Genomic DNA, 27,766 nt, shown 5'->3' with positions numbered 1-27,766 from the left:
CTTCCCGCGATAAAAAAAAGGGGCTCGCAACTCGTTGAAAATAAAATTCGATTTCTAAAATGACGACGATATATACCACAAACTGCAACGCCGCCGGGTGCGCGGTCTGAATCCACGGAGGACCCCGCGTACACTAAGCCGGACGCGGCCATTGGCCGCGGGCTCGTTCCCCGCCCACGGAGGCGGCGCGGACCGCCGGGAACCGGGGAACCGGGGAACCGCGGAGTCGCGTAAACAAGGAGCCGCGGCCGGAGACTCGGAGCCGTTTCTGGACTGGACAGGCGGCATGGAGCCTCGGCAGCAAGGTGAGGGCTTTCTGAAGGAGGCCAGCAACATAACGTCGCCGAATCTTATGAGTGCAAAAGGTGTTTATTACTAAAACTCTACTATAGAAAAAGAAATAGATGTCGGGTTTATAGGATAGGGCGCATCAATTTAGAATAATTGACAAATCTACGCATACTACACTTAGTCTGTGTGATTTGCTCATATTTTTTTTTATATGGCATTATTACACACAATAACCCCTTCAAAAAGTCAAGCGTATCGACATTTGAAACTTGTTTTTGGCTTATTTATTTATTTTTAATGCCCGAAGCATATGACTGGCCCGCCGCCACCCACGTGACCACCCGGAGATAATAATAATTAAATTATAGGACGCTGGTGTGTGTGAAAGAGTTTTATTGTAGGCGTGCGAGATCCTGTTTCCTCCCTCGTGTCAGGTGCTGACCATGTCAGAAAGTGTGTGTGTGTGTGTGTGTGTGTATGTGTGTGTGTGTGTGTAACCCACTTTATTTTTTGTCTCTCGTCCCATAACCGAACTGCATCAGAGCTGTACTCTAGTGTTCTGAGTCCTGAATCGGTTGATTGGGGTAAGGCCGCATGCTGATGAGTGCTTTGTTAAAGCCCCGTTCCTGCACCCGCCGTTGTTGCCTCTTACTTGTGTGCTGTAAAATGTCCGATTCTGCACATTAGCCTGTAACATTTTCTATGTCGGCATTTAAAAAAAGGGGATTTTGAGAATAAAGTAATAACTATACTAGATAAAAAAATAATAACGAGATTGCAGTATAAGAATTGTCCATACTGCATTGAGGGCTTGATGACTAGCAAAGTTCCATTCCTTCTCGGTCGATCATTTTAAAGTTCATTCCGATGAACTTTAGACACGTAACCTTTTAGACAAGAAGGTGTAGCCTGTCATCTTCATCAAAAGTGGCCATGTCTTCTTTCTGCACTTTAGTGTTCTAATGACAATATGGGCGTGGCCATGTTGATACCATTTTGACTTTAATCTCGTAACTTCATACTTTGTCTGTTCAAAATTATCCTCAAAATCCTTTATTTTTAGTCGGTGGCCCTAAAACTCATAATGTTGTACTCAGAACCAGTAAAAAAACCTGCTACAGGGCCGGCATATGTAAAAATGTGTGTGTGTGTGCGTGTTCTCTTGCTGTAATTCTGTGTTAATTATTCTTCTCCTTCTTTTTTTGCAGAAGCTTGTAATGATTTCGTTCTGTGTAAAATGTTCAGTAGAGACGCATCTGAACTGTTGTGTGCAGTGAATGTTCCGCCGTATATCATTACGTTGTAGAAATACGTCTCAGGGCGCCGACTCTCTGGATCTTTGAAGCGGTGCGTTAAAAATGACTGACGTTTGTTTCTTTAATGCCTCCCAAATGAAGACAGGGAACATTTCCGGACAGGTATGTTGCATTGTGTGTGTGTGTGTGTGTGTGTGTGTGTGTGTGTGTGTGTGTGTCTGTAAGAGAAGCAGATCTGTCAGCCAGCGGCATTTTGCAAATGATTTCATCACAGATTGATCCAGTCCAGCTTCCGGCTACATTTATAGAGGACCATCTCTTGACTCTTCGTGTTGCTTGATGCTCGTGTGGCCAAGGCAACGGCTCCGGGTTAAATCCAGTCAGATAATCCGAGAGGAAAATCCCCCTGATTACTCCCACACTGCCAGAAATGATGCAACCGTCATCTGAGGAGCGGCATTAAAGCTGCAGAGGTCAGACAGGACACTTCCTTGAAGTCCCTCAGAGATGCAGGACCAGCTTTGGTACATTTAGTACAGGTTGTTGGACCTGCAGCTGAAGATTTTTTTATGATGTTCCTGTAGAAAATCATTGTATCTGACCACATTTCCTTAACTTGCTCTACAAGCATCATGTGTTGGAGGTTTTTTTTTTTATGAGGAACGAATGTTTGGCTCGATTGACCTGAGCAGACAACAGTGTCTCTCATTGGCCAGGGAACGTGTGAAAGTTGTTCATTACCCTCCTCTGATGAGGCTCAAGCCGCCGAGGGGACACTGGGCCGTTTGTCGTTGGCATCTGTGGCGTCTGCGAAAACAAAGGCCACTTTGAGGAGGTGGCGTGGAAGCCGAAGAGCCAGCGAAGGAGCAGGCGAGCGGCAGGGGGAGATTAGTGCACGGCCGAGTTGTGGCCACGACGCGGGCGATGCTGACCGAGCCAGACAGAGGACGTGGCGGTGACGTGTTCTGACGGAGATGCAAAATGACTGGCCGTAAATTCGAGGAAGGGATGTAGAGATGTAAATAAAACCCAGGAGATGAATGTTTCTTGTTCCCTTCTTCAGTCGAGGTTCAAATAAGGCTCTGGAATCATGAGCAGTATTACGGTTTTCTACTTAAATGACAAATAACAGTAAAGGTTTCCAATTATCTGAGTGGTGGTTGTAGCTCAGTCCTCCATATTCTTCAGGTTTCCTTTCATCCACCTCGCTTTAGTGTTGAACCCTGATTATATTTTCCAAAAAATTAAAAGCACCCTTGGGTCACCCTTGGGTTCCATTCCTGGAAAAAGTATGTTTCCAGGTGACCTTGTGACCTTGAATGAAGGGACCCTGTCTTTGTCAGGTCATGGTGTTCATCAAATTTTACTTGATTAGTTGTTAAAAGTTCATACAAGAAGCCCACCTTTCTAGCTTTGAACTCTGGTTTCGGTTTGGTGACGGTACGTTTATATGAAGTGATTGAAAGCAGACTTTTAAAATACACGTAACACCATAATGACAAAGGATATTGTGCTGCTAATTGTGAAGTGAAGGGGTGGTAGTAGCCTAGTGAGTAAAACCTATTGAGTAAAATCTTGCCTATCAACCATAAGACCCGGGTTCAAAACCCACCTACTACCATTCTGCCCCTCAGCCAGACACTTAACTCCAGGGGGGACTTTCCCTGTAACAACTGATTGTCTGATAAATGCCAGAACCGAAAAACGGAAATGGATGTCCCCCCCATGCATGTATACTGGGACAAGAACAGCAGCTGTAGCCAGGAGTGGATCTAGCCTGTTTGGTGTCCTGGGCGAGCTCCTGGCGTCCCCTTGTCCATCTTCCATCCATGTTATTTTTGCACTCCAGTTTCATATATATATATATATTAGTGCGATATGACACAACCCAGGAAAAATCTGCTGAGAGATAATAAGCTTGGACTGACAATATTATAAATGAAATGTGCTTTATTTGGAAGCCCCCCACCCCCCTCTCCTTTCGACAGGTTGTGTGCGAGACAAGCAGGCGAACCAAGGTCTTCATGCTCATGCCCCATATATATGGCTGTGGTTTAGAAAACACATTGGTGCAAATTCTATATCATAATGTCAGGTGCTTTCATGTTGGTTTTTATTTGTTTTATTTTGTGAGCTGGTTAATACTAGATGCGGCTCCAGCCAGTCAGAGAATCTCCCGCCGCCACCGCCCCTCGCTCCCCTCCACCTCTGCGGCAAGCAGCAGATGCACCTCACAAAGGGAGGGCACTCTTACTACCCGCAAACGGGCTATAGAAAACTGATCAGTGCCCATGCAATCCCAAAAATGCTGCCCCCACCATGATGCTGCCCTGGGCAGCCACCCATGTCGCTTATAACAAAAACCGCCACCGGCTGTGGCTGTAGCTCGACTGGACTGAACTGAGCTGAAATGCAGTAACAGAAGATCGGCCGAAAAGCTCGAAAGGGGACTTTATGAGAATATTGTGGAGGCCCGAAGCTGCCATAGAGGTTTCCCCTTGTGTGTAATTTGTACTGGCACATTAACAGTAAAACACAAAATCCGGACCAAGACGGTCTTTCGCGATCAGATCTTTGTGGTTCTGGTGTTCTAAATCTGTAGGACAATGGCGATGATTGTTCAGTGTGCATAATGGGGTTGCCAAGGAATATACCTCAGGCATTAACAGTAAGAGGCTTGCCAGAGCCGGCCCCAGGACAGTGAGCCAAGGGCGGGGTGCACACATCACTTACTCAAACCCTCAGACCTACTCCAGCATATTTACACAATTCTTCTTCAGATGTGGAAAAAACTGTTTGCTCATAGCTTAGTGAAATGGGTATTGTTGTGCTAGAATTACATAACGTGTCGATCGCTACTTCAGTTACATATTTAGATGCTGCCAGTACATTGAGACATCTTGACCAACTTAATGCTTAAAGGTCCCCTATTCTGAATATTTACATTTACAGCATATACCAGACGCCCTTATCCAGAGTGACTTACAATTAGTAGTTACAGTCACAGTCCCCCCCTGGAGCAACTTAGGGTTAAGTGACTCAATGGTAGTAAGTGGGATTCGAACCCGGGTCTTCTGGTTCATAGGCGAGTGTGTTACCCACTAGGCTACTACTAGGCTACTACCACCCTATATTTCACTTTGTGAGATTATTTATCATTAATACGAGTTCCCCTGGCCTGTCCGTGGTCCTGCAGTGGCTAGAAATGGTGATATTTGTAAAGAGTGCTTTGGCCATTCTGCATCGCCGTTCAGGATCTGGAATTTCTCCCCTTATGTCATCATAAGGGGAAAGGTTACCTCCCATTCCTCATGCGTTGTCCGCCCATAGAATTTCCCACCCCTCCCCTAAAAAAGTAACTCCACTGAACATCATGGCTTTGCAGTTGCTCGATGGTTGGATGTAAAAATGACCACAAATGTATTTTTTTAGTCCCGTAACATGAGACTCTGAAGAACCAGTGGGTTAAAAAAAAATAAATTCTGGAAAATGTCGACATGACTTCCTGTTTGTGGCAACTCCTCATTAGCATTCAAAGCTACAGATACTGAAACAGCGCGTCCTGGGGGAATCTCGTTGTGTGACTGGTTAAGAGTGGCTGTAATTTTGCACCACAGCTGAATTTTGCAAAGAGACTTCAGATGCAGTCTCTTTTTGCTATATATAAGCAAAAAAATCATAATTCATACGGTACTTTAAACAAAGGTTTGAACCAATGTTCTTTTTGGTCAACATGTGCAACGCAAACTATACAGTTTATTACTACAAAACTGTTTCATCACCCCTGACAGCTCCTTCTCAGATTGTTAATCATAAATGTTTTTTCCTGCTTTTGATTATAGGTTTGGGAACCAGAAATTACATTTCATGTTCTGATTGGTACTGTTAGATGTGATTAAATTGGTTGGTTGATTGAAGCTTCCCAGGCATGGGCCTGAGAACCAACAGATCTGGCTGTAGGGAACCGATGCTTCAAGAAGATGAGTCTTTTATCTATTGCACGTCCACATGGTTAGTGGGATGTAGGGATGGATTTATGATTTGAACAAAGGAACCAATCTCTTTATCTATGACTCCATCTCCACATGATCCTCAGAACAAACACTATGTTTGAGTAAATAAAAGGAATACTGCCTCTGATTAGTGGATATCATGTGAGGCGGCGTTCGCTCAGCCTCCATCCGGGTGAAAGAGCTGTTTTAGGATTGAACTGTACCCCTCTCCATTGCCTTCTCACGCCACTAATTCCTCACCACAGGCTCATTTTCCTCTTTCTACCAAAGCATTGTGGGGTTTTCTTTTTTTGGTTGTTGTTTTATAGCGGGGGTTATAGTGTCAGTATCTAGCTAGAAATAATGGGGTTCTATTCAAGATGAGTTTATTTGAAAGAGCAGTTTGAGCACTTAACTGAGTGCCGCCTTAAATAGGCTGCAGTTATTATGCATACGGGAACAGCGAAAGAGGATACACGGGGAGCGGTTTAACTGTTCAACTTCCTCAGCTTTAGTCAAATTTGTTGACAGGTTCACTGGAGTTCGGACAGGCTTTTTAATCCAAGCCCAATCATGTGACTGTATATTACTGGATCGGACATCTGGGGTTAGAAATCAGTCCAATTTTTCCACGAAAAAAAATAAATTGCCCATTAAAATTTCACACTGTGAACCAGAACTGACTTCAATGAATTTCTTCCTTTACTGCAATTACATAACCATTATATTTTTCTGCTCTTAGCATACTCAAACTACTAATATTTGAATATGCACACTTAATTGAATGTTTAGTTGTGAAAGAGGAAACTAACTGGTATTATCAATGATAAATATTAAAATTAATGCACTGCCACTGCTGTAAATGGCTAATAAAAGGGTAGAAATCTATATTTTTTGATCAGCTTGTCTGTAGAAGGGACATCTGGCCCAGCCTGGGGAGGTTCTGAGGCTCTTAATCAAATCAAGTCATACGTTTTGTGGTAATTGTGTTATGCAGTTACAGGATCACAGGTTTAGTCTGTGCCTCTCCTGTCAGTGGTGAAAGTAGTGGGCGCCCTGTCCTGGTCCTGTGTAGGTGATCCTGGCTTTCTGTTTTATTAGAGTGACAGGTATTGACAACAAGCCCTATCTGATTGTGTCTGCTTAAAGGTCAGGCAGCAAATGAATCTGTTTAAATACAGATGCATGAAAAATCATTTTCTGCTACACAGTTTGAGTCCACTTAGAGAGAAAGGCCACTGTAGATGATTATTAGTGATCACAATTTTCCTAAGATGAAACATTTCTATCATACCATTGTGCTATGTCTTCCAACAACCTGTTCCCAACCATAGGACCAACCATAGGGTTGGTTCTTGAGTAACATAACCATCAAAACAAATGATGGAATATCTTTTGGAAGAACAATGTTCATCTCTCCAGAAGACTGGAGAACCTGTAACTCTGAAGCTCTTCTAGTGACCCACTAATCTTACTGTGACACTTTGTTGGTTTATACTTGAGTAACTCCATTTTACTTCTGTGGTAGGGCTGGAGAGGTGGATTTGTCAAAACAGGGCAACAGTTTATGGTCTGAGATAGCAGCTGTAGGGCAAATACACTGGATCATCCTGTCACTTTCTCTGTAAATTAGTGCAGTTTGCTGGCTGCTGAGGTTTCTGTCCCATCAAATCTGGTTGCTCTTGTCTGTGCCAAATGCAGTTAACAAAGAACCACAGCAAAATCCGTGTGCAATACAGTATGGTGAACACATTGACCATGTGACAGTGAACTGGATGCAGTGAACTGGATGACCATGTGAACTGGATGCTGGCTGGACAAAATGGCCGTTCTCTTTGGCCTGGTTAGAGGAAGTGTTGAACATGCTCTCTCGACTCTGGAGTTTCTTGCGATGAACCTTCCATTCTATGTGTAAGAAAAGGTGGTGCTTAATTGTGTCTTGGGGTCCAGTGTGGAGTCTTGCTGTTTTCACGGTGATGGACAGATGAAGACTGTAAGCTGTACTGAAGTGTTGATACCATGAAAACGTAATTTGCAGTCATATTGTTGTGTGGTCTGTTTGAACGGAGCGGCATGTGCTTTTAAGGGCATTTTGAATTTAATATCAATGCTTATCATTTTGTTACATTTATTATTGTTATTTATTGTTATTATGTAGTTACATAGTAATACAAAGTAATGCTCAAGTTAGTAACTGTCTGTATATTTGTTTAGTTTGCAAAAATTAGATGAATGCATTTATCTAAAACCTAGCAAGCGGTAACTGTTCACGAACGATATTTAAAGAGGTTGTAGTTTTATGGAAAAAAAAAATCAGCCAGTCACAATAAAAGGTTGTGTTGTTGCATGTTTTGACGTTTAATCTACCACCAGATCCTTATAATGTCCTACAGAGGGGAGTCAGGAGGTTATCATGTAGTGGTGCTATTTGCAGTAGTCGAGTTGTAAAAACAAATCTGGAGGGGTGGTGAATTTTATTGCTTGTCAGACATATTATGTGCTGATGACAGTGCACATGGTGGGAGACCAACTGTGTACACTTTTTATTGTTTTTTTAAGCAAAAACACAATTTATATATTCAACTATCCGAAAACAGCATGCATGGTGTGGATGTTACACGTCAGATACTCGTCAGATTTACTCCCAAAGCAGTCAGGTTGGAATTATTGGCCCTGTTGGCTTGCCGTACGAAATTTACGTATCATTATGGTGTCCTTAACATTTGCCTATGAAATCCTTTTTTTTTTGTTGCCTAAATTCCTTTTTTTCATTTACATTTTTCTGGATTGCATGTTTTATAAACGTATTTATTCACCTAAAAACTGTGTAGTTGTGGAGTGGGTGTGAAAAAAACAATATGAAAATCACATTTAACCACTGTTCAACAAAGTTAAACTATTTCACAATATTACACATTCTTCCATTTGTAAAACAAAATTTGAAATGAACACAAAAAAAACTATAAAATAAACAAACATTGGGGAGACCTGAAATACAAAAAGTTGTGCCCACTTGCATAATGTTCTGGAACCATAATAATAAATTCACGTTTTGAATCAGCTGATTTGTTTGCATGACCAAGAGTTTGCTGAACTGCTCGGAGTTGGACGAGTTTGCGCGGAACCGATCGGGCAAGTGGTCCGGATTCGTGTTTACATTGCGTTGGTGTGCGAACATCCCACCTCTGTGGAAGGCCATGTGTGCCATACACCTTAATCGGCAACACGTGTGGTGGGCTGCACCTGTCAGAAAAGCGAATTATACGCAATTCTGCATTTTAAGGTGGATTCCACAATTTTGTCCGAATTAACTCAGCCCCCTCAACTCAACATGAGTATTTGAATTGAACCCAGATTGTGACTCTGAACCTCAGACTTTGCTCATTTTACAGGCCTGTTGGAGACAGAACCTTTACAGGAACTGGATGAAGAGATGGTGTCTGAGGTGGACCTGAACCACAGCATTACTGACGAGGAGAGAGAGGAGATGAACAATGAGCTGATAAAGGTACAACAGTCTATTAATAAGCGACTATGAGGGTTGTTTTGTGTGCAGAAACACCTACCTTGTACTTATAGTCTTTGAAATCTTTATGTCCAGCTAACAGATAATCTGACTATACATACTATACATTTTAACTTCAATCCAATGGTAGACTATGTGAATGTAGCCAGTCTATGTTAACATGGCCAACAAGGAAATTCTGTTGGGAATAGACCAATTTTATTCTAATATAAAACAAAGAAAAAGGTTCCTACAGAACTTTGTGTAATAGCATAATTATACATGCTGCACAATGAAACCTGTTGCACTAACTGCACTACAGCAGGGGACATCTTCACTAAACGAAATGAATAATGTCTGGAATTATGAAAGGATGTTGGGATCAGTGCACATGGTTGAATTGTGTCAACAAATTTAGGTATTTAGGAGTATCATGGACTTTTCTTTCCACATCATCAGCTCATAAATAAACACATTCATGCTTTACTTTAGTGACTTCAAGTTTTATATATTAGCTATTATTGTATTAATTTTGTGATCAGTAGAATTTATGCATTTTACACCTGCAAAAACTGTAATTTGCTCTCTGTTATAGGACCAAAGTAATCTTACAATTTTAAATGATGCGCTGTCATTATCATCAAGGGCCATTTATTCCATATATGTACATCTGTACCTTTGTCAGTGGTGTGTTGTTGGCACTCGTCCATGCTGCCCCAGCTTTAAGGGTTTTGGCTGGTTTGAATTAGGGCTGAGTTAACAAGTTATTCACTGTGATTCATATAGATTTTTTATTTAGAATCTTCAATTTAACACAGTTATCACAGCCCTGGCTTATTTACTCCTTGTGTAGCTTCTGACATATGATGTTTTCTCCCTTCGCCCATTACGGGTTGCCACAGTATATCTACTGGTCTGGATATTAGCATTCGTCAAAAGTTTTACACAGGATGCCTCTTCATTTACCAGGGCTTGGGACCGGCACCAAGAAATGCACGTCACATGTGTCCCCAGTTGCTGGATTGGCAATGACCTATGACACGCATAATGCATAATTCATCCCAGCCAAAGACAATCCCTGTGTAAAGAAGAAAGTGGACCCTGAAAACGTTTTCATGGTGTTTTGGGGTATGCCATCTGAATCCTTAGAGAGAATAAAATGACTGACCGAATCCAGAAGACTAAAGTAATCAGCATTACGTTTGCAGGGTGTTTAATGAAAAATAATAAAATAATTATACCACTTTCCCACACATTTCTCTCAAGCTTTACTCATATTTAATAACTATTCAGTAATTGCAATTTATTTTTTCGAATTAATGTGATTGTAATGCAACTACTGGCTGAGGCAGAATGGACTCTCCTTCCTCTCGTTGGTGGACACATGACCTGTGGCTTTTGTGTTGTTCTGGCCTTTGGTCGCATGCACTACAGAACCCACTGATCTGTGTGAGGCAAAACAGGAGATGGCTGCTGTTTGTCACCTGAAGGCAGAAATAACAGTGATTACTGTGCCAGTGCTTTCAGAAGGTTGTCTTGTGCTCAAAAGCTGGAACATGAAGGGCTTTCACTTTGCATAGTTCATGCATGTAAAATGACTGCAGTGATAAAATTCTGTGTTATGCGCAGATAACAGGATGTAATTATGTGTCTGTATTTTGCATCAAGAGCATCAACACTATATTATATTATTTTTGTGGTTCTTAAAGGTGTTTACCATGACACAGTTGATTCAGGAGACCTATCCTACCTTTCAACAGTTTAGGGTTATTTAGAAAGTTCCTTGATTTTCCATGAAAAGAAAAATAAAAGGAGTTGTATTTATTCAATTATTATTGACTATTTTATGTAATTATGTAGTTGAACCCACATCTCCTGATACCCTAGACACCGTACTAGTGTGAATTTGGCCGAATTTATTGCTTTTTTAATCAGTGCAATTGTTTCAGCCATACTAAAATAATTGGAAAGGTTTTTTAACAATGAAGGAAGTGATATACTTTGAAAGACAGCATTCACTGCAACTCAAGACTAATTGTTGTTGATGAAGATCTTCCATCACTAACAGACATTTCCAGCTACCAGTCATTTACAAAATTAACTACGTCAAATTTACAAAAATTAACTACGTTTTCACCCATTTTGTGCCTTTTCAAGCAATTGTTCCCTGTCAAAAATCCCTAACTAGTGTATGTGGAACTCAAGCATTGCTGTTCTCAGTGTACACAGAACCCAAGTCCGAGTGGCCACTTCCAGTCAATCAGAGCACAAGTCAAAGTGTACAAGTGTACAAAGTGTTCGTTCAAATGCCAAATCATTGGACTGTTAATATGCATGTAAATCCACATCTGTGCATTTTCTCTCTGACATTTAAACATTTCACATTTAAAAAAATGCATTCAGTTGCTCCAAAGCAAACTGTATATTGCAGTAAATGGAATTGTGGAATATATTAAGTTACATTGGCATTCAGATTCAATTCAGATCAATTTTTAGGCTAAAATTTTGCGCATTACTTCATCCAGTCACTGCCCAGTGACCCATTTCTTCTGTGGTTATTGGTGGGGGACTGTCAAGAGTTATTAATGTCTGCAGTGATACTTCCTGCAACTGAATGCTCTGCTGTTTCTCCCATAGTTGGAGGAAGAAATTGTTACCTTGAAACAAGTCCTGGCCTCCAAAGAGAAGCAGCACGCTGAGCTGAAGCAGAAGCTGGGCATCACGGCTCTGAGCGAGCTGAGGCACAACTTCAGCAGGAGCTGGTACGACATGCAGACGTCCACGGCGTAAGTACGGCCACTAACAAAGTACACACAATAACAAAGAATTAACATCTTTAGGTTGGACTGTGCATACGTGCCAGTACATAAACAGTGGTGGCCTAGCGGGTAAAGGAGTGCCACTGAGGGTCCCCTTGAGCAATCTCAGCTCAATCTCATCTGGCCATGTACCATCCGCCTTTAAAACAGCCAGGGTTCTTCCAATCCTAAAGAAACCCACTGCTGATCCTACAGACATCAACAAAATCCAAGAACGCTGTGTCTACAATCAGCTATCACTCCATCTATCACAGAACAACCTCCTGGATCCTAACCAATCTGGCTTCAGAACAGCTCATTCTACTGAGACGGCCCTTCTGGCGGTTACCGAGCAGCTACATGCGGCCAGATTGGCAAAACTGTCATCTGTGCTTATTCTCCTCGACCTCTCTGCAGCATTTGACACAGTTAACCACAAGACTCTCTTGTCAATCCTGAAGAGGCTTGGAATTCAGGGCATGGCAGTGGTTTGCTTCCTACCTTGATGAGCGATCTTACCAAGTGACTTGGAAAGGATCCACCTCTACCTCACGTTTTCTCCCTCTACACGAGATCACTTGGTGAGGTAATTTCCTCACATGGATTATTATACCATTGCTATGCTGATGACACACAACTCCTCTTCTCTTTTCCTCCCTCTGATCTACATGCTGCTTCCAAAATCTCTGCATGTCTAACCAACATCTCGTCTTGGATGGCAGCCCATCACCTCAAACTCAATCCCACCAAAACTGAACTAATATTCATTCCAGCAGATTCTTCACCACATCAGGATCTTGCTATTTACCTAGACAACTCGCAGCTCTCTCCTTCTGCAACAGCCCGCAACCTTGGAGTGACAATAGACAACCAACTCACCTTCTCAACTCACATCAGCAATCTTTCCTGCTCATGTAGATTCCTTCTCTACAATATCAGACAAATCCGCCCTTATCTGTCAACCCAGGCCACCCAACTACTGGTTCAGTCCTTAGTAATCTCACTGGGAGATTACTGGACTACTGCAACTCCCTTCTAGCTGATCTACCTCTTCTGACTAATCTTCAACCTTCCCAAGTTCTCCCACACCTCCCCTCTGCTATGTTCCCTCCACTGGCTCCCAGTAGCTGCACGCATCAGGTTCAAAATACTGATGCTGGCCTACAAAGCCAAACATGGAGTAGCACCATCCTCCCTCACAGCCCTTATTACACCCCGCACTGCACCTCGTATACTCCAAGCCTCCAGTACTGCTCGCCTGATCCCCCCATCTCTGAAGGTAAAAGGAAAACATTCATCTAGACTCTTCTGCGTCTTGGCCCCTTGGTGGTGGAATGAAATTCCCCTCGAGGTCAGAACAGCTCAGTCACAGAGCACCTTCAAACGACAGCTCAAGACCTTCCTCTTAGATTAACTTGTAACTTTCGTTTTGTCGAACTTGTGTACAGAATCTTCAACAGAGTGAATTAAAAGATTGTATTCATAGTTGGGGTCCTACTGAACCGGAATTGATCTCTTCATTGATGGTAACTTGAAAGCACGTTGTAAGTCGCTCTGGATAAGGGCGTCTGCCAAATGCCATAAATGTAAATGTACATGTAAGGTACTCTCCCCACACACTGCTCCCTAGGCACCTTTCATGATGATGCAGGGTTAAATGCAGAAGACACATTTTGTGTGTCATGTTGTGCTATGTTGTGTGTCACAATGACAAAAACAAACACTTTCACTAATTAGATCACTAAGGTACAGTGCTTCTAACCGAGGTAACCATGGAGATGGCGCCCATCTCATTATGAAAAAAGCTAGACCAGTCACATGCAGTCCATCTAGTAGATATGCTTCCAGCAGCAAAATATGCAGTATATTACATTACCATGCGGTAAACAAGATTTTTAAAGGGTATTAAATCTAATAAGAAATGTAAATAACTTTATTTTCCAAGCTCTATTTAAGGTGGTATGGGTGCAGCTTGTTAATTAATTTAAGTGCTCATTTATGTGTTTGGGTTTTACTGAAATAAACAGAACTAAATGTGTCCATTGGAGAGGATGAACTAACTACTGTACCCACCCAGGCCTTACTGTTTGAGTATCATTATTTCTGGTCACCCAGAAGACACACAACCCCGGCCATTCTCTACACTCATTGTGCAGGGAGGCATCAGTGGACACTAGAGGTGTGAACCTTCACTGGTCTCATGATTCGATTCTATTACTTTTATCAGTGGGAGTAAGAGTTAAGGTCTCGTACACTGTGTGGACACTTTGATTTGCTACAATGAGCATAACAATGTTTAAATTGTTTTATTCCAAGATGGTGGCCTGTAACCACTAGTAACTTTACAGAATTCAAAAATGTTTAATTCAGCTGAATTAAAAATCCCATTTCACATGACCCTGATGGGACTATTTTGCCTGAGTACCGATTGAGAATTGTACCCTGTGTGGACGCTTTGTGGACCCAGCAGAAAAACGGTCTGTTTTCAGTCAGCGCTCCCCTGACGCCACAAATGGCAGAAAAACGCCTGGTCCAGACGTCCGTGGCGTCAGGTGAGCGCGGACTGAACACAGTTTTTCTGCTCTTTGGAGAAAATCTAAAGCCGCTTTCAGACCGAAAGCACTGTGTGCGCTGTGCACTCAGCGCGGGATTCTATTGGTTGCATGAAAATACTTCACGGCTGCCCAGAGCGGCGCTGCACTCTGTAGATCAGACCGCCACAGTCACTACCGGCACTACTTTTCAACGAGAATTTTTATAACAGTGCCAGAAAATCCCCAAGCAACATCATTATGATGTAATCGATTATGTTCTACACTGCATCGGTGCAATATCGTCCACGTCTGCATCGCGATGCATCCATTATACGATTAATTTCAACACCCCTAGTACATACACATACTCACACGTACATTAGCACGTACAGCCCGGGGCATTTAATCACTGTCTATCCTTACGTCGTCTGGGATTCGACGTCATTGCCTCTGGGCCTCGTCTGTGTTTATACTCAGGCTCAGACCAGCGTAAGAACCTGTCCCAGAATGCACCTGGCTTACCACCTCCAACAACAAACCACACGGGTGATCCCGAGGAGTAACCAGAGTAGCCGCAGTCTGCTAGCACGTCCACATGGATAAGAACTTACAATCAGCTCTCAAAATACTTTTTCCATCGTGTTAAACCTTGCGTTGGACAAACCCCAGTACTGTTCCCTGCCCAGATTCACTTCAGTATGTTTCATCAGCGAACACTGACAGATGGCCTCCGTTCTGAAGCAATCAGTGATGTCGAACCACACTCTCCGCTGTAAGGCTTCACTCCACTTAGCCTCAATACTATAAACTATAAATGCACATATTTAAAGAGAGACTGTAGAGGCGGAACATGACTGTGCACATTAAAGTCTCTGATCTTGTCAAACATAATCAGCATCTTGGAAATCTAAAATAGACAAAAACATTTATTTCATTAAATATTTAATCACTTTAAGAGCCCAATGCAAAACAATACTATAAATGAAAAGCAAGTCATAATATTTGTAAAATTATGTGTTTTATGTGTATATATAAATTTTAGTTTTTATTTTTTACAAGCTTGAAACCAGGCAATTAATGAGTTACATTAATGATACACAGCCTTTCATTAAACTCAATCAAAATTATCTGCGGTTATAATTTATACCCTGGCGTGAGAGTATGTCAAATATAAAAAAAAAAATCAACAGCCCATCTGTCTGTCCTTGACTTGGACCTCGTCTCTTAATTATTTAGTTTCCTTAGTGTCACAGGTTAGCCAGCGTCTCAAATGAACATCCCTTCTCAGGTCACTGTTACCGTAGCGAGGAGACTGCTGTCTCACTGGACCAAGGGAACACTGTCACCTCCAGCAGTGCCATTATGTGTAAAAAGAACACAGAGTTTGCTGTAGTTTGTGTAGGCTGTGTCTAGCCTTTGTTTGCATCACTGTTAAGCTCATTGGCTGGCTCGAATCAAAGCTATTTTCCCTCCAAATGCCAATGAGCTGTAATGGGATTCTACGGCAGAATAGTCTCCGGGCGCTCTTTTAATTAGGGGTGAGGACGGAGTCACTTCGGGGAGAGAGCAGGCAGACTTCCCGAGGGTATTTCTGCACAGTGCTTAAACGCTGTTAGCTCTTTATCTTAAAAAAAAAAAAAAGTAATAAAAAAATAAATAACAATAACGCTGATTTATGTCTGAGGAGGTAAAAGCCTGGGCGGATGGAGATGGGGGCGTAGGCTTTACAGGAAGCCCGTCTCTCTCCGTCTCTTCCTCTGTCTTAATGGGCCTCTGGGTGGCAACGCTGAGACAGGTCGAGGGAAATTAGCACGGTGGGAAGACGTGGAGGCGTCTCGGGGAAGGCTGATTCAGCCCGTGCCTTTGTGATAAAACAAAACCTGTTTTCTCTTGCACTGTTGCAGGGACGTGGATGAAATGTAAGTCTGACGACTGCTTTGTCTGTAGAGATGTAGAGTAGCAGTAGTTGAAAGTGATTCATCAGCTTTTTAGTAGACTGCCAATTTAGTTGGCAATTAGTGTCGTAGTCGGCTCCGGGAGAGCTGATGCGCCACTTCTTTCCCTGTTTGGATTACAGGCTGCCACAGTGTGGACTAGATGTGTGTGTTATGTACAGATTTCATTTCTAGATGTGGCTCAAACATTCTACAATCTATGCGAGACTATGAGTGGTTGTAGCCTAGAGGGTAATTGCCTGTGAACCAGAAGTACACAAAGTCACAGGCCTATGAACCAGAAGACCCAGGTTCGAACCCCACTTACTACCATCGTGTCCCTGAGCAAGACACTTAAACCTGAGTGTCTCCAGGGGGGGACTGTGCCTGTAACTACTGATTGTAAAAATGTTAAATTTAAATGTACTGTGAGAACTGGACTGGACTGGACTGCGCCATGAACTGTAGTATCGATTTTAAGATTAGTCACATTCATTGTCATAGCAGTACAACATGCAGTGAAATGCATCTGAACCATTCTGTTTTGACTGTGCATCGTTAAAGTAATAGTTTTTTTTTTTTAATTAATAAAATAGATTAAAAGAAGTTTAAGGCTATCAAAAGTAGAGTATGAAAACTGAATTGAAAATATGAATTCTTTTCATGCTAGCTACAACTGGCATTGTGTGATTTCGTGTTGCTTGGATTCCTTCAGGAAGTACACGTGTGGTAGGATAAGGTATCCGTTTGACTGGCTGACGAGACACTTGTCTTTATTGCAGCTACAAAAAGACCACAGAGACCCTGTCCACTGCAGGACAAAAGACCACAGCTGCATTCAGCAGTCTGGGAACAGCCATCAGCAGGAAGTTCGGCGACATGAGGTACAACATGCAGCATAATATCTCACAGCATGTGTTGATATTGTAAGGGACAGTTTTGACACAGATAACGGAACAGGAAGGTTATCCAGTTTCAGTCCAAAAAGCAGAACTACGGTACTTTTCCCGAACTGATACATGTAGTACATTCAAATACATCTATGTACATCTAGCCCCAGCCCTTTCAGAGCCCTTATTTAACCTATCACTAATTTAGGGCACTATTTTAAAAGGGTGCTGGCATAGCATGGCCATGGTGGTAGTAGCCTAGTGGGCAACACACTCACCTATGACCCAGAAGAACCAACGTCACAGATTCAAACCCAACTTACTACTTCTCTGTCCCTGAGCACTTAACCCTGAGTGTCTCCAGGGGGACTGTCCGTGTAACTACTGACTGTAAGTCGTGATAAGAGCATCTGATAAGTGCTATAAAGTCCAGTTTAGGGTTGTGCATCCCTCGTCTTTGCTTCAGTACTGATGTGGTTGAATGGCACGCAGCGTAATCCTCTTTAATGTGAACGCGCAGCACACTAACTCTTCACATGCTGCACACTCCCATCCCCAGCCACACCGTGCGAGGGAGCGCTGCTGTTACGTAATCCCCGGTTTAAGCAGCTTTGAGTGGGCAGGGCTGGACACAGGCCTGAGCGGTGCAGGGATCAGGCGTTCCGTGAGAAGGTCCAGAGACGCCAGGCCAGCGCGCACAGGCGCCTTCTGCCATTTTACTCCAACCATCTGGAAAGTTGAGGTGGTCACAAGACTGGGAGCTTTACTGGGTCTTAAAGTACAGCCCATCCAGCATAGAAACAGAGTTACTTTCATTCTTAGGGCTTTGCTCAGGACACAAACATTGTCTTGGCCAAACCGAAGTCAAATTATGTGTGTAGCAGCTGGAATTTACGAAGAAAGCTGTAGTGCTTTTAATCTTGCCTTTTTATTGTAGTTTGCTGTATGTTGTATTGTTAGATTTTACTGTGTCCTTGGGTGTCAGAAAAAGCTAATAATAATTATTATTAATTCCATAGAAGATAGAAGTGGAGACAGAGATAATACAGTATTTTTACTGAGTGCATTTTAGTGGTCAGACACCCTAGATGACAGTAAATGTCTCCAGATGCAACCCGAGTTTTTCCCTCTCAGCAACAATAGGAAATATTATATAATGTCACTGAGAAACTGCATCCAGGCATCGGAACTCATTTTGTTTCCTTCAGTTCACCCCATGCCTCACTAATGATGCTCAGACTGCATCTTGGACTAAAAATGCACTCAGACCAAATGACATTTACTTAATTTCATCCTAGCTTGTTTGGCCTCGAGTTTCTGTATCCAATGAGGTACTGTTTGTGTGTGTGTTTGTGTGTGTGTGTGTGTGTGTGTGCCCTTGGTTTTTTTTTGAAGTATGCACTTATTTGCATGTCAATTTGCATTGGAAATGAAACCAGACTCGTTGAACAGGCCTGGTCACTTTTCAGTTCTGTATGTATAAAATGCAGATTGACACCCATCTGACACCCTAAATCAGAGAGTGACCAGTTGCAAAAGCAAATTGTGGACAACATCAAATGGGACAGTTAAAGACAAACGACACTTGCATTTCCGTCATACGTTGTGGCTCTGTTGAACCGGGTCTGGTCTTAATTTCATTTTTTCCTTCCGCTTTGTCATCAGGGGAACTCGCATCTCATTACAATGCAGCCCTGAGAGCAAACGCCACAGTCAGATCAAACTCTTCATTAATGTGGTCGTACGCAATGTTTATGAAAGATCTTGCTGCTCAGTGTAGTATATGAATACTTTGCACGGTGCATTGTGTGGCTTTATGCTGAAAGTGGACATTTTCCAACTTCCTCCTAGAAAAAGTGCCAGGATGCACCAAACAAACTACTCCTGAAAGCCATTCATTATAATGTAGCAGTTTTTGGCGCCACCTCTTGAAAATCGAAAACAATCTAGTCATCTGCATTTAAATAAAACAGAAAGTAGCACCATAATGCAAAATGCGCTTTACATGGAATTTGATTCAAAATATGTCACTGATAAAAATGTCAGTGTTATTAGGCAAAAATTTACATCTGGTTGCCTTTACCTGAAAATCTTCAAATTTCAACCTTCCACTGGAATGCTGCATGGAATACAACAAAAGAGCAGAAGAAACATAAAACCAATACGTTTTGTTTAATAAAATTAGGCAACACTAATCCTTTTGCATTGAATGAATCTATAAAATGTATTTCAATGTTTAAGGAAATCTGGTGTTCTGTGATTTTGGAGTGTGACTGTGTGTGGTTTAGGTTGTAAATTTTGTAAATTTATATGAATTAATACATGCTCCCACATTTATACCCTCCTGCAAAACGCAAAAGATCGAACTCAATTGGGTAAGACAAATGATGGTGACATGGAGTTTTAAAAATCGCATGATTGGTGATGACTGCACTGAAAGCTGACAACATCAGGACAGCGGGGCCTGTTCAGTTCAATCTGGCTGAATGAAATTCCTCTCTAGAAACCACAGCAAATGCACAATGCAACACAACTTAATATTAGTATTTGAGGAATGTTTCATGTAACTGAGGATGAAGAAACATCTAAAACTGTCCTGTATAGTTTTATGTGCAGTCATGTGCAAATGTGTTTCACTGCAGTACTATTGTTATGTTTGACTGTTTTTCATAGCTTATGCTTGCAGGATCCTGTGTGTGTGTGTGTGTGTGTATAATTGTTTATGGGTACAAGCTTTAGAGCTACAGTATTAACAAGGTCACCAGGTGAAACACAGTCCTGAAAAGGTCGTGAACATAGTGTGTCACTTCGTCACATGACCAAACCCGGTGGGTTCTGAATATGGACACCATTTTGGTGCACCATTCATTAAAAAAATGGTTAAACTAAATAATTATTTACCTTTATTAACAAAAAAAGGTTCCTTTGAAACCAGGGGAACCCCCAATTCAGCATAAAAAAACCAGGCACGGCTGTTAAACATCCTTTTTAAGGAAGTGCTTGCCTGATTGCCCGTTAATGAAGCGAAATCCCAACACTGGGAATCTATACAGTGGGACAGAAGTTTGGACACACCTACTTTATGAAGTTTTTGGCGCCACCTCTTGAGGAGCGCACTTAAAATAGAAAACAATCTAGGCATCTGCATTTAATTAAAACAGAAAGTAGCATCATAATGCAACTTAGAGACAGAGGACCTTTAGCTTCATGTACATCTAATAGCTTTGCGTCTTTAGTTCTGCAATGTGGAAAGACCCATAAATGAGTAGATGTGTCCACACTCCTGATGGCAATTGTATGTTCGTTTAGACGTGCATGTATACGGTTGTAGAGTATTGTGGACATGCTTTCCACTGTACGTTTCTTGGGGTTAAGGGAAGTTCATTCTGTTATAAAAGACATTATGTGTCCATCTTAAGGGAATTGTCTACCCTGTGTGTCGCACTGGTCAGTGTGCCTGCCCAGCTGGTGAACTGTATCTGTGTGTCCTGCGTCTTGAGTCCATGTTTAATGATTTAACTCCTCTCTCGCCTGGGCTTCGCTCTCTCTTGGGACAGCTACTCTATCCGCCACTCAATGAGTATGCCTGCGATGAGGTAAACGTGCTTCAGCTTTCATTTGGGAGGGGGGAGAGACTCTTTCAGGCTTCTGTGTGTTGCAGGTTGCAATTTTTTGTGTTTAATATGCAGGAATCTGTAAATTGCATGCAAAACCATAAAAAAAATTACTATAAATGTATAATTATAATTTTTGCACCTTATACACCTTAAGACTAGATGTATATTTGCTATATAGAAATATTATTATGCATATATAGTTATTGACCTAATATTGAAATCAATCTGTAGTGAGCTGAATTTTTCCTTCCAACAGGAACTCGCCTAGTTTCAAGTCTTTCGAGGAGAAGGTTGAGAACACAGTTTCTAACATCAAGGTAACTTGAGAAAGGGCCGCTGCTTGGCCCTCTCCATCAGTATCGAACCGCGTTTGGCCCTGGATCTGAATCTCCAATGAAGTCATCAATAAACAGTGGGAAAAGACTTTTGTTTGTGATTAATTATTTATTGCACAAGCTTTCTGAAGTATCTTATGTACAGACAAATATTGGTATGGGCAAACGTTTTGATATGGTCACTATTTTTGAACTGGCTCCAAGAATGGGGCTTGTTCATTAGTGTAAGGTCAAGGCATCTTCAGGATTTACATGAATAAATAAAACAAGAACCACTCGGTTGTTGTCTGCACCTTGAAGAAGAGAAACGAACGACCCTCTTGGTTGGTGTGTAATTACGTACTATTATTTGCTACTTCTGGATGATTTGAACACGTGTTCTGTCGGATTGTCCTACCTTGTCAGAATTTCCTACCACAGCATATTTTTATAGCGACTGTTCCTGCTAGATGTACAAATGTGATGTGCAACTTGTTAGTATAATACTATAATTATTATATAATCAATAAACCACAAGTAGCATGTTGTGATAGCTCAAAAACACGCTTAGGATTTTCCTACCACCAGTGATTTTCCTATTTAAATATTAATTATGACACTTTATTGTCCAAAAAACACAGGTATGTTCTGATAGTATTTGGTGCTGTTCTTACTGTGTTTTCCAGCTACTCCAACTAAACTTTGAAAACCGTGCAATGGCAGCATGCATTTATGGGCGTGTTCCCATACGCAGTTCCCTTTGGTAGGACGTTTCGATAAGTAGGATGAAATGATAGAACAGTCAATGAATCAATTAAGGGTCCTGTTTCCTTCTTGTTTGATTATTTGATTAAATCCAGAGGACTCCTTTCACTTTGCACTAGAAAAACACACCACACGCTTACAGCAAAGTTGAAAACAGAGTGTTTTTTTCTCTGTGTGTTAAATAGTCTAAGGTGGGAGGAAACAGCGGAGGCAGTTTTGAGGAGGTCTTGTCCTCTGCAGCCCACGCCAGCGCACAGGACACACCGACCAACAACCTGACAGAGGACAGCGAGCGCACATGCTAGACCCCGCCCCAGACGGGCCTGGCACTCTGCTGCCCACCGAGGACAGGAGCTGTGGTCCTGAACACAGCAGACCAACCAACATTATCTGACATGTAGTCTGTTTTCCATGGTACACATTTCTGGCAGATTGTGTTTCTGTCCAAGGCTTTTGTCCTTTATACTTCAATATTCAACTTTCAATACTTTTGTATCAAAGTAGCCGCAATAAACTAATATTTATATTGGACATTAGGATTTTTTGTTGTTGCTGAAAGTGTTTTTTTTTTTTTTAATCAATTATGTAATTATATCATTTATACAAAACCAATTTGTTATTTTCAAGTACTGTGCACTGCACTATCAATTCGGATCAACATGAGCACTTTTACTTGAATGAAATACTAGGTCAAAAAAATAAGCAAGACGTGGGACACCAACAAAGCCCTCCAACGTTTTTCCAAGTGCCCTGAGCTTAAACTCATTTGAAAAATGTGGTCAATATAAAGTACCAATAAAAATAATTATGACTATCATTATGACTGTTACATTTGTCCCATGCACTTCCTTCCTGATTAAGGACTATTAGAAGAATAGTTGCTTTAAATAGTTGCTTTAAAAAGCACAAGGTTTTGTAAACTAAAAACCATTCCTGTTGCTGTGTAACTTACTGTACTCCTGTGTGCACTTTTTAATTAATAAAAACAATCAAAACCATTTCAATATTTTTTTATTTTTTTTTATTTAAGGTAACACAGAACATATCATCTATGTGTGAATTTTTGTTAACTAGAGGAAGAGAGGTAACATTGTCCACAAAATGAAATGTTTGAACTACGTAATTAAATTGAAGTGATTAAATCTTCAAACAGCAGAAATCCTGCTTTTGTGAATATGTGCACAACGGTGGTACAAACAAAGCCATTTTCCTTATCTGGATGTAAAAACTAACACTGTTGTATGACCATCCCAACCCCTGCACATTAACCTCATCGGTACTAATGAAGTTACAGATCGTTCACGCAGAATACTAATCCTAATCATGTTTCAATCAACACCTCACATTAAATTACTTTGACAGTCCACAGTTTAGGGGCCCTGTGACTTGGGTGTTGGTCTGGGTGATTATTTTTTTTAGTATGCAGCATTGCCACCCTGTAAATAACATCCGAACTACAGCACACGTGAACTCCTAAATACACTCGCAGTGGGTCCTCAGCAAGGGTCTGTGAGGTTATTTTGTATGGTGTCTCACGTAGACCCTGAAGGTGGGTGCGTGACTGTTTCTGCTCCAGTCTCGTTGCCTGATGGCCCGTTGGTTCCAACCACTCCCAAGAAGCGCGATCTCTCTTCGTTCAGGCTCTGCACCAGCCGCAGCACCTCAGGATGGTGGAATTTGCCTTGAGCAAGAAACAGATGGTTGTAAAACCCTGTCTGACAATATATCACATCCCTTCTATTACGCCTGCCCATGTACATATTTCTACTGCATTAATAATACATATCAATTCTGAAAAGAATTAGTCGGAAATGTGACTCATCATCCATTCTCATGTCAGAAACAAGACTGTTTATCGGTCAGTCACGCTCATTACTGTCTGCAGGAAGGAGTATTTAGGACTGAAGCTACCTTGTGTGGAGTTGAAGAACTCCTGCAGCCAGCCGGGTTTCCCCTCCAACTCTTCATACTCGTGGGCCTGCAGGATCATCTCCAGCTGGTCCAGCTCCTTCACCAGCTTGGCCTCTGTACTGGACTGGGCCTCATAGTCCTGGAAGAAAAGGACCGTTCTGAAGTCCTCGAAACACGGTGCGTCTGACATAATGCACAATAAAAATCAGGCGGAGCAGTGTGTGGGGACAGGCAGAGCAGTGTCGGTACCTTGCTCAGTGGCACCTTGGCAGGTCAGGATTTGAACCTACAACCTTCCTGTTGCAGTTTCGCTTCCTTACCCGCTAGTCCACCACTGTCTGGTAAGACTTGTATGCAAAGCCCCAAAGTTTTCCTGTGGCTGCCCATGTTCAAAATACTGCATCTTGCCTTCAAGGCGATGAATAGCCCTGCTTGTTCCCATCTCATCCTCTCAGGGAATCAAGCACTTCTTGTCTCATCAAAAATGCAAAACATTTCAGGCCTGGTTCCTCAGTGGTGGAACCAACTTCCAATAACCATCAGAACCCATACAGTCCCATCTTCTGGACTAAACACAAAAAAACTCTACTTATGTTTATTCTCCTGACTGTACTATCAGTTTTTAAATGTAAGGTGCTTTTCTCTTCAATAGTGCCTCTGATGGCACGTAACTTAGCTGATAGTGTTGAACCGCAGTTGTTGATTAAGTCTAGATATGCAGGTATGAAGATCAGATAATGACAACAAAGCACTGATGTACATGGCTCTGGACATGCTGGTCATAAATGTAAATGTAATTTAGTAGTTACCTCCCACAACTCGTAAATTTCTTTTCTTAATCCTTCCTCCAGCAGTCCCATGAGTTGTTCCATTGCTTCCTGAAAGCGTCCATTGAGACACACCACAAAGTAAACAACAACTGCGGTCAGACATTACTGCGTTGCGCTGGAAAAATAACGTACCTTCTCCATCCTGTGTTTCTCTGCTTTGCTGATGTTGTCTGTAGGGGCAATATCTCCCACAATGCACTCTGCCATGTCATGAACAAGCGCCATCTTCACACACCTCAAACAAAACACGCAATGGCCATACAGCAGGAGCACAAGGACATTCACAAATGAAGAATCTGAGTATGTGTGTGTGTGTGTGTGTGTGTGTATGGAACTACCTCTGTTTTTAACCATCACCCTTGGTGAGCAGTGGGCAGCCATGACAGACGCCCGGGGAGCAGTGTGTGAGGACGGTGCTTTGCTCAGTGGTACCTTCGCATATCAGGATTCAAACCAGCAATGGGGCTGCTTACCTAACCACTAGGCCACCACTGCCCTATCTTAGCAAGTTGAATGCAGATATTCAATCATTAATCGATATTACTGTTTTTTCTTATGTGCAATATGCAGGGCTTATAGCATTCAGGCACCACAACGAATTTCCGGTGTACCGATGTGGCCGTGAAAATTAATACACGCGCTCGTGCAGTGATCTGACAGCAAATTTAAGAGGTGCAACTGGAGGCCATCAGGGACTGCGAAGAGGGCGGGATTTAGTCTTGGCCAAACAGTTACAGATCCAGCACTTGCTCCACCTGCAAGCTGTAAATCTGACTGGGTTCAGTCTTCGGTCGAGCTGGCCGAGAAGCTTAAAAAAAAAAAGCTATATTTTTTCTATTTTGTATTTTCATTCTATCATTAACTTAATAAGCAAATATTTTTGAAGAAATTTGTATGTTTTAGTGTCCTTTAGACAATTACTAGTTAATTTTGGAGTACTAAAATTGCCTGTTGTATCTCAATAGGTGGGCAGGTAAGGGACTAGTTAACAGAAGGGATGGATTACTGAACACGCCCAGGGTCTCTGCCCACAGATACTGGGTTTGTTCATCTCATGTCTGAATATTGTTGCTTTATTTCCACAAAATGTATCATTTAAGAGGCTACTTAAAATATATATAAATTCTCACTGGGGAGTATACCCATGGACCCCACCTGACAGGGCTTTACACAAGCTTTTTATACATCTGGGCCCAGGGCCCAACGAGTTATGTCTTAAAAGGGTGTTGCATACATAGCATCCCGACTCCTGCTCACATTCCGGCACAAAAGAAAGTTCAGGTTCAGTTCAAATATTTTTTTTTGCTATCAGCCCTGAATGTGTGTGTGTGTGTGTGTGTATATATCCACTCTGTACATATGTACATTTACATATAATCTATACAGACATACACAAAAAAAAATAATCACATATGGTCGGCATATTTGTGGGCCAGCGGTGGCCTAGCGGTTAAGGAATCGGACCCGAAATCATAAGGTTGCCGGTTCTAATCCCAAGCCACCAAGGTGCCACTAAGCAAAGCACCATCCCCACACACTGCTCCCCGGGCGCCTGTCATGGCTGCCCACTGCTCACCAAGGGTAGATGGTTAAAAGCAGAGGACACATTTCGTTGTGTCACCGCGTGCTGTGCTGCAGTGTCTCACAATGACTGCTGCTTTTGTCGTGTACTGCTTGAACTGCCACTACTACTGTGAAGCTAATAAAGGATCATATTATGTTATATTATCTTACAACAAGAACAGTGTCTGGACAGCAGTTCTGCCACATCTGACGTCTTTTAAACTGCTTCCCATCCAAAACAAAGGACATTTCTAAATGACCCGAAACTTTCAGATTCTCACAAACGTCATTTAAAGGTCTCGGTCGGCCGGTTACCGGTTCTTATTGATCCCGGGGTCCTGGATGGTTAAAGCCATCATTGCCATCCTGTACATGTGATCCGAGACGCTCTCCGGCTGCCGCACCTCCCTGTGCACCCACCCAGTCCGGGCCACACGCTTGCAGAAGCAACGCGAATTACAAGCAGGTCGAAAGAACAGCCGAAATAAACAGGTAAATCCTTTACCTTCAGCTGGCCGATAAGTTTCATGAACTGCAGCATGCCGTCCATCCCGCGAAAATGACCCGGAAGCGATGTGCGCGGCCGTCATTTACCGTGGACCGTCGCTAGGGGGCGCCAGAGCTCACTGCGTAGAACGACGTCGGGCCTGGCGCTCTCAAGACCCCAGGCACATTTACATTTACATTTACAGCATTTATCCAGGGCGACTTACAATCAGTAGTGACAGGGACAGTCCCCCCCTGTAGACACTCATGGTAAAGTGTCTTGCTCAGGGACACGATGATAGTAAGTGGGGTTTGAACCTGGGTTTGAACCCGGTTCATAGCCGAGTGTGTTACCCACTAGGCTACTACCACCCATACAGGCACAGTGTGCAAGCGCAGCCACTGCAGGGAGAAGACAGGGAAAATGCACGAAACTGAAATTTCGTTCAAATGTTAACAAAATGTTGACTCGGTCAGCACACCCGTTTAAACTACGGTACAAGCGAACCAGCTTAAACTGGTCATTCACGTTTTTTTGCAGCTTGGATTCTGTTCGGCAGTAGATTTGTCACACATAAAGGCTCTTGAAACTTGAATTTGGGTGGCGTTTAAGATGCTGTACAACATCACACGTGGGATTGTGGGAACGACAGCAGTGGTAACGTTTGTGACAGAACACAAGACACGTTCGTTTGAACTCACTGGAGAAAATACACTGTGTTTCTTGTTTCTAAGTCCCACTCGTTTTAATATGATTAGTTTCATGGCCTTGACCTTGGAATACTTCACAATTACAGTGTTTCCTCTCTAAATGTCATCGCATCACTCATCGACTTTACATTATATTTATTTGAATTGGTCCTATTAATTGATTCTTTATTAATATGAATGTATTATGCATCACAATGTAAACACTGTAGTTTATCTGTTTATAACTGAATATGCTGGTTTTGTAAAAATGTTAATAAAATGCGACAATGAAAAGGACTCTTGTCTGACCGGCAGGCGGTGGAACTCCATGTCAGCACTCGGGTCAGAGAAGGATGTGAGGGGACCACAGACGGCCCATCCGTCACTGCT

General features: G+C 42.2%; 2 protein-coding genes across 16 annotated transcripts; one reads left to right on the top strand and one right to left on the bottom strand.

Annotated features, from left to right (window-relative positions):
- On the top strand, positions 1–22,900 carry tpd52l1 (tpd52 like 1). Of its 15 annotated transcripts, none has more exons than XR_003751846.1 (11): positions 1–365; positions 834–875; positions 1,689–1,709; positions 8,932–9,047; positions 11,682–11,830; positions 16,281–16,295; positions 17,093–17,194; positions 18,499–19,575; positions 20,758–20,796; positions 21,074–21,134; positions 22,082–22,115. XR_003751846.1 is itself a non-coding variant. In XM_029002174.1 (11 exons), the coding sequence occupies exons 1-11, from the start codon at positions 287–289 to the stop codon at positions 22,199–22,201; spliced, it is 759 nt and encodes a 252-aa protein (XP_028858007.1). In that variant the 5' UTR covers positions 17–286; the 3' UTR covers positions 22,202–22,900. The 15 variants fall into 15 exon arrangements, 13 of the variants coding, with proteins under 13 accessions (XP_028858011.1, XP_028858013.1, XP_028858007.1 ...); XM_029002174.1 differs by having other exon boundaries at positions 17–365; positions 19,561–19,575; positions 22,082–22,900; XM_029002181.1 differs by having other exon boundaries at positions 20–305; positions 19,561–19,575; positions 22,082–22,900.
- An 11-nt stretch (positions 22,901–22,911) lies between these two features.
- Positions 22,912–26,801, bottom strand: hddc2 (HD domain containing 2). The gene is made up of 6 exons (XM_029002187.1): positions 26,706–26,801; positions 26,516–26,637; positions 24,770–24,872; positions 24,617–24,685; positions 23,808–23,946; positions 22,912–23,577 (listed from the first exon to the last, which is right to left on the bottom strand). The coding sequence occupies exons 1-6, from the start codon at positions 26,748–26,750 to the stop codon at positions 23,429–23,431; spliced, it is 627 nt and encodes a 208-aa protein (XP_028858020.1). The 5' UTR covers positions 26,751–26,801; the 3' UTR covers positions 22,912–23,428.
- Between the last annotated feature and the right edge of the window lie 965 nt (positions 26,802–27,766).

This window comes from Denticeps clupeoides, chromosome 14 (genome assembly GCF_900700375.1).
Source record: "Denticeps clupeoides chromosome 14, fDenClu1.1, whole genome shotgun sequence".
NCBI lineage: Eukaryota > Metazoa > Chordata > Actinopteri > Clupeiformes > Denticipitidae > Denticeps > Denticeps clupeoides.
This window is presented reverse-complemented; position numbering and strand designations above follow the sequence as displayed.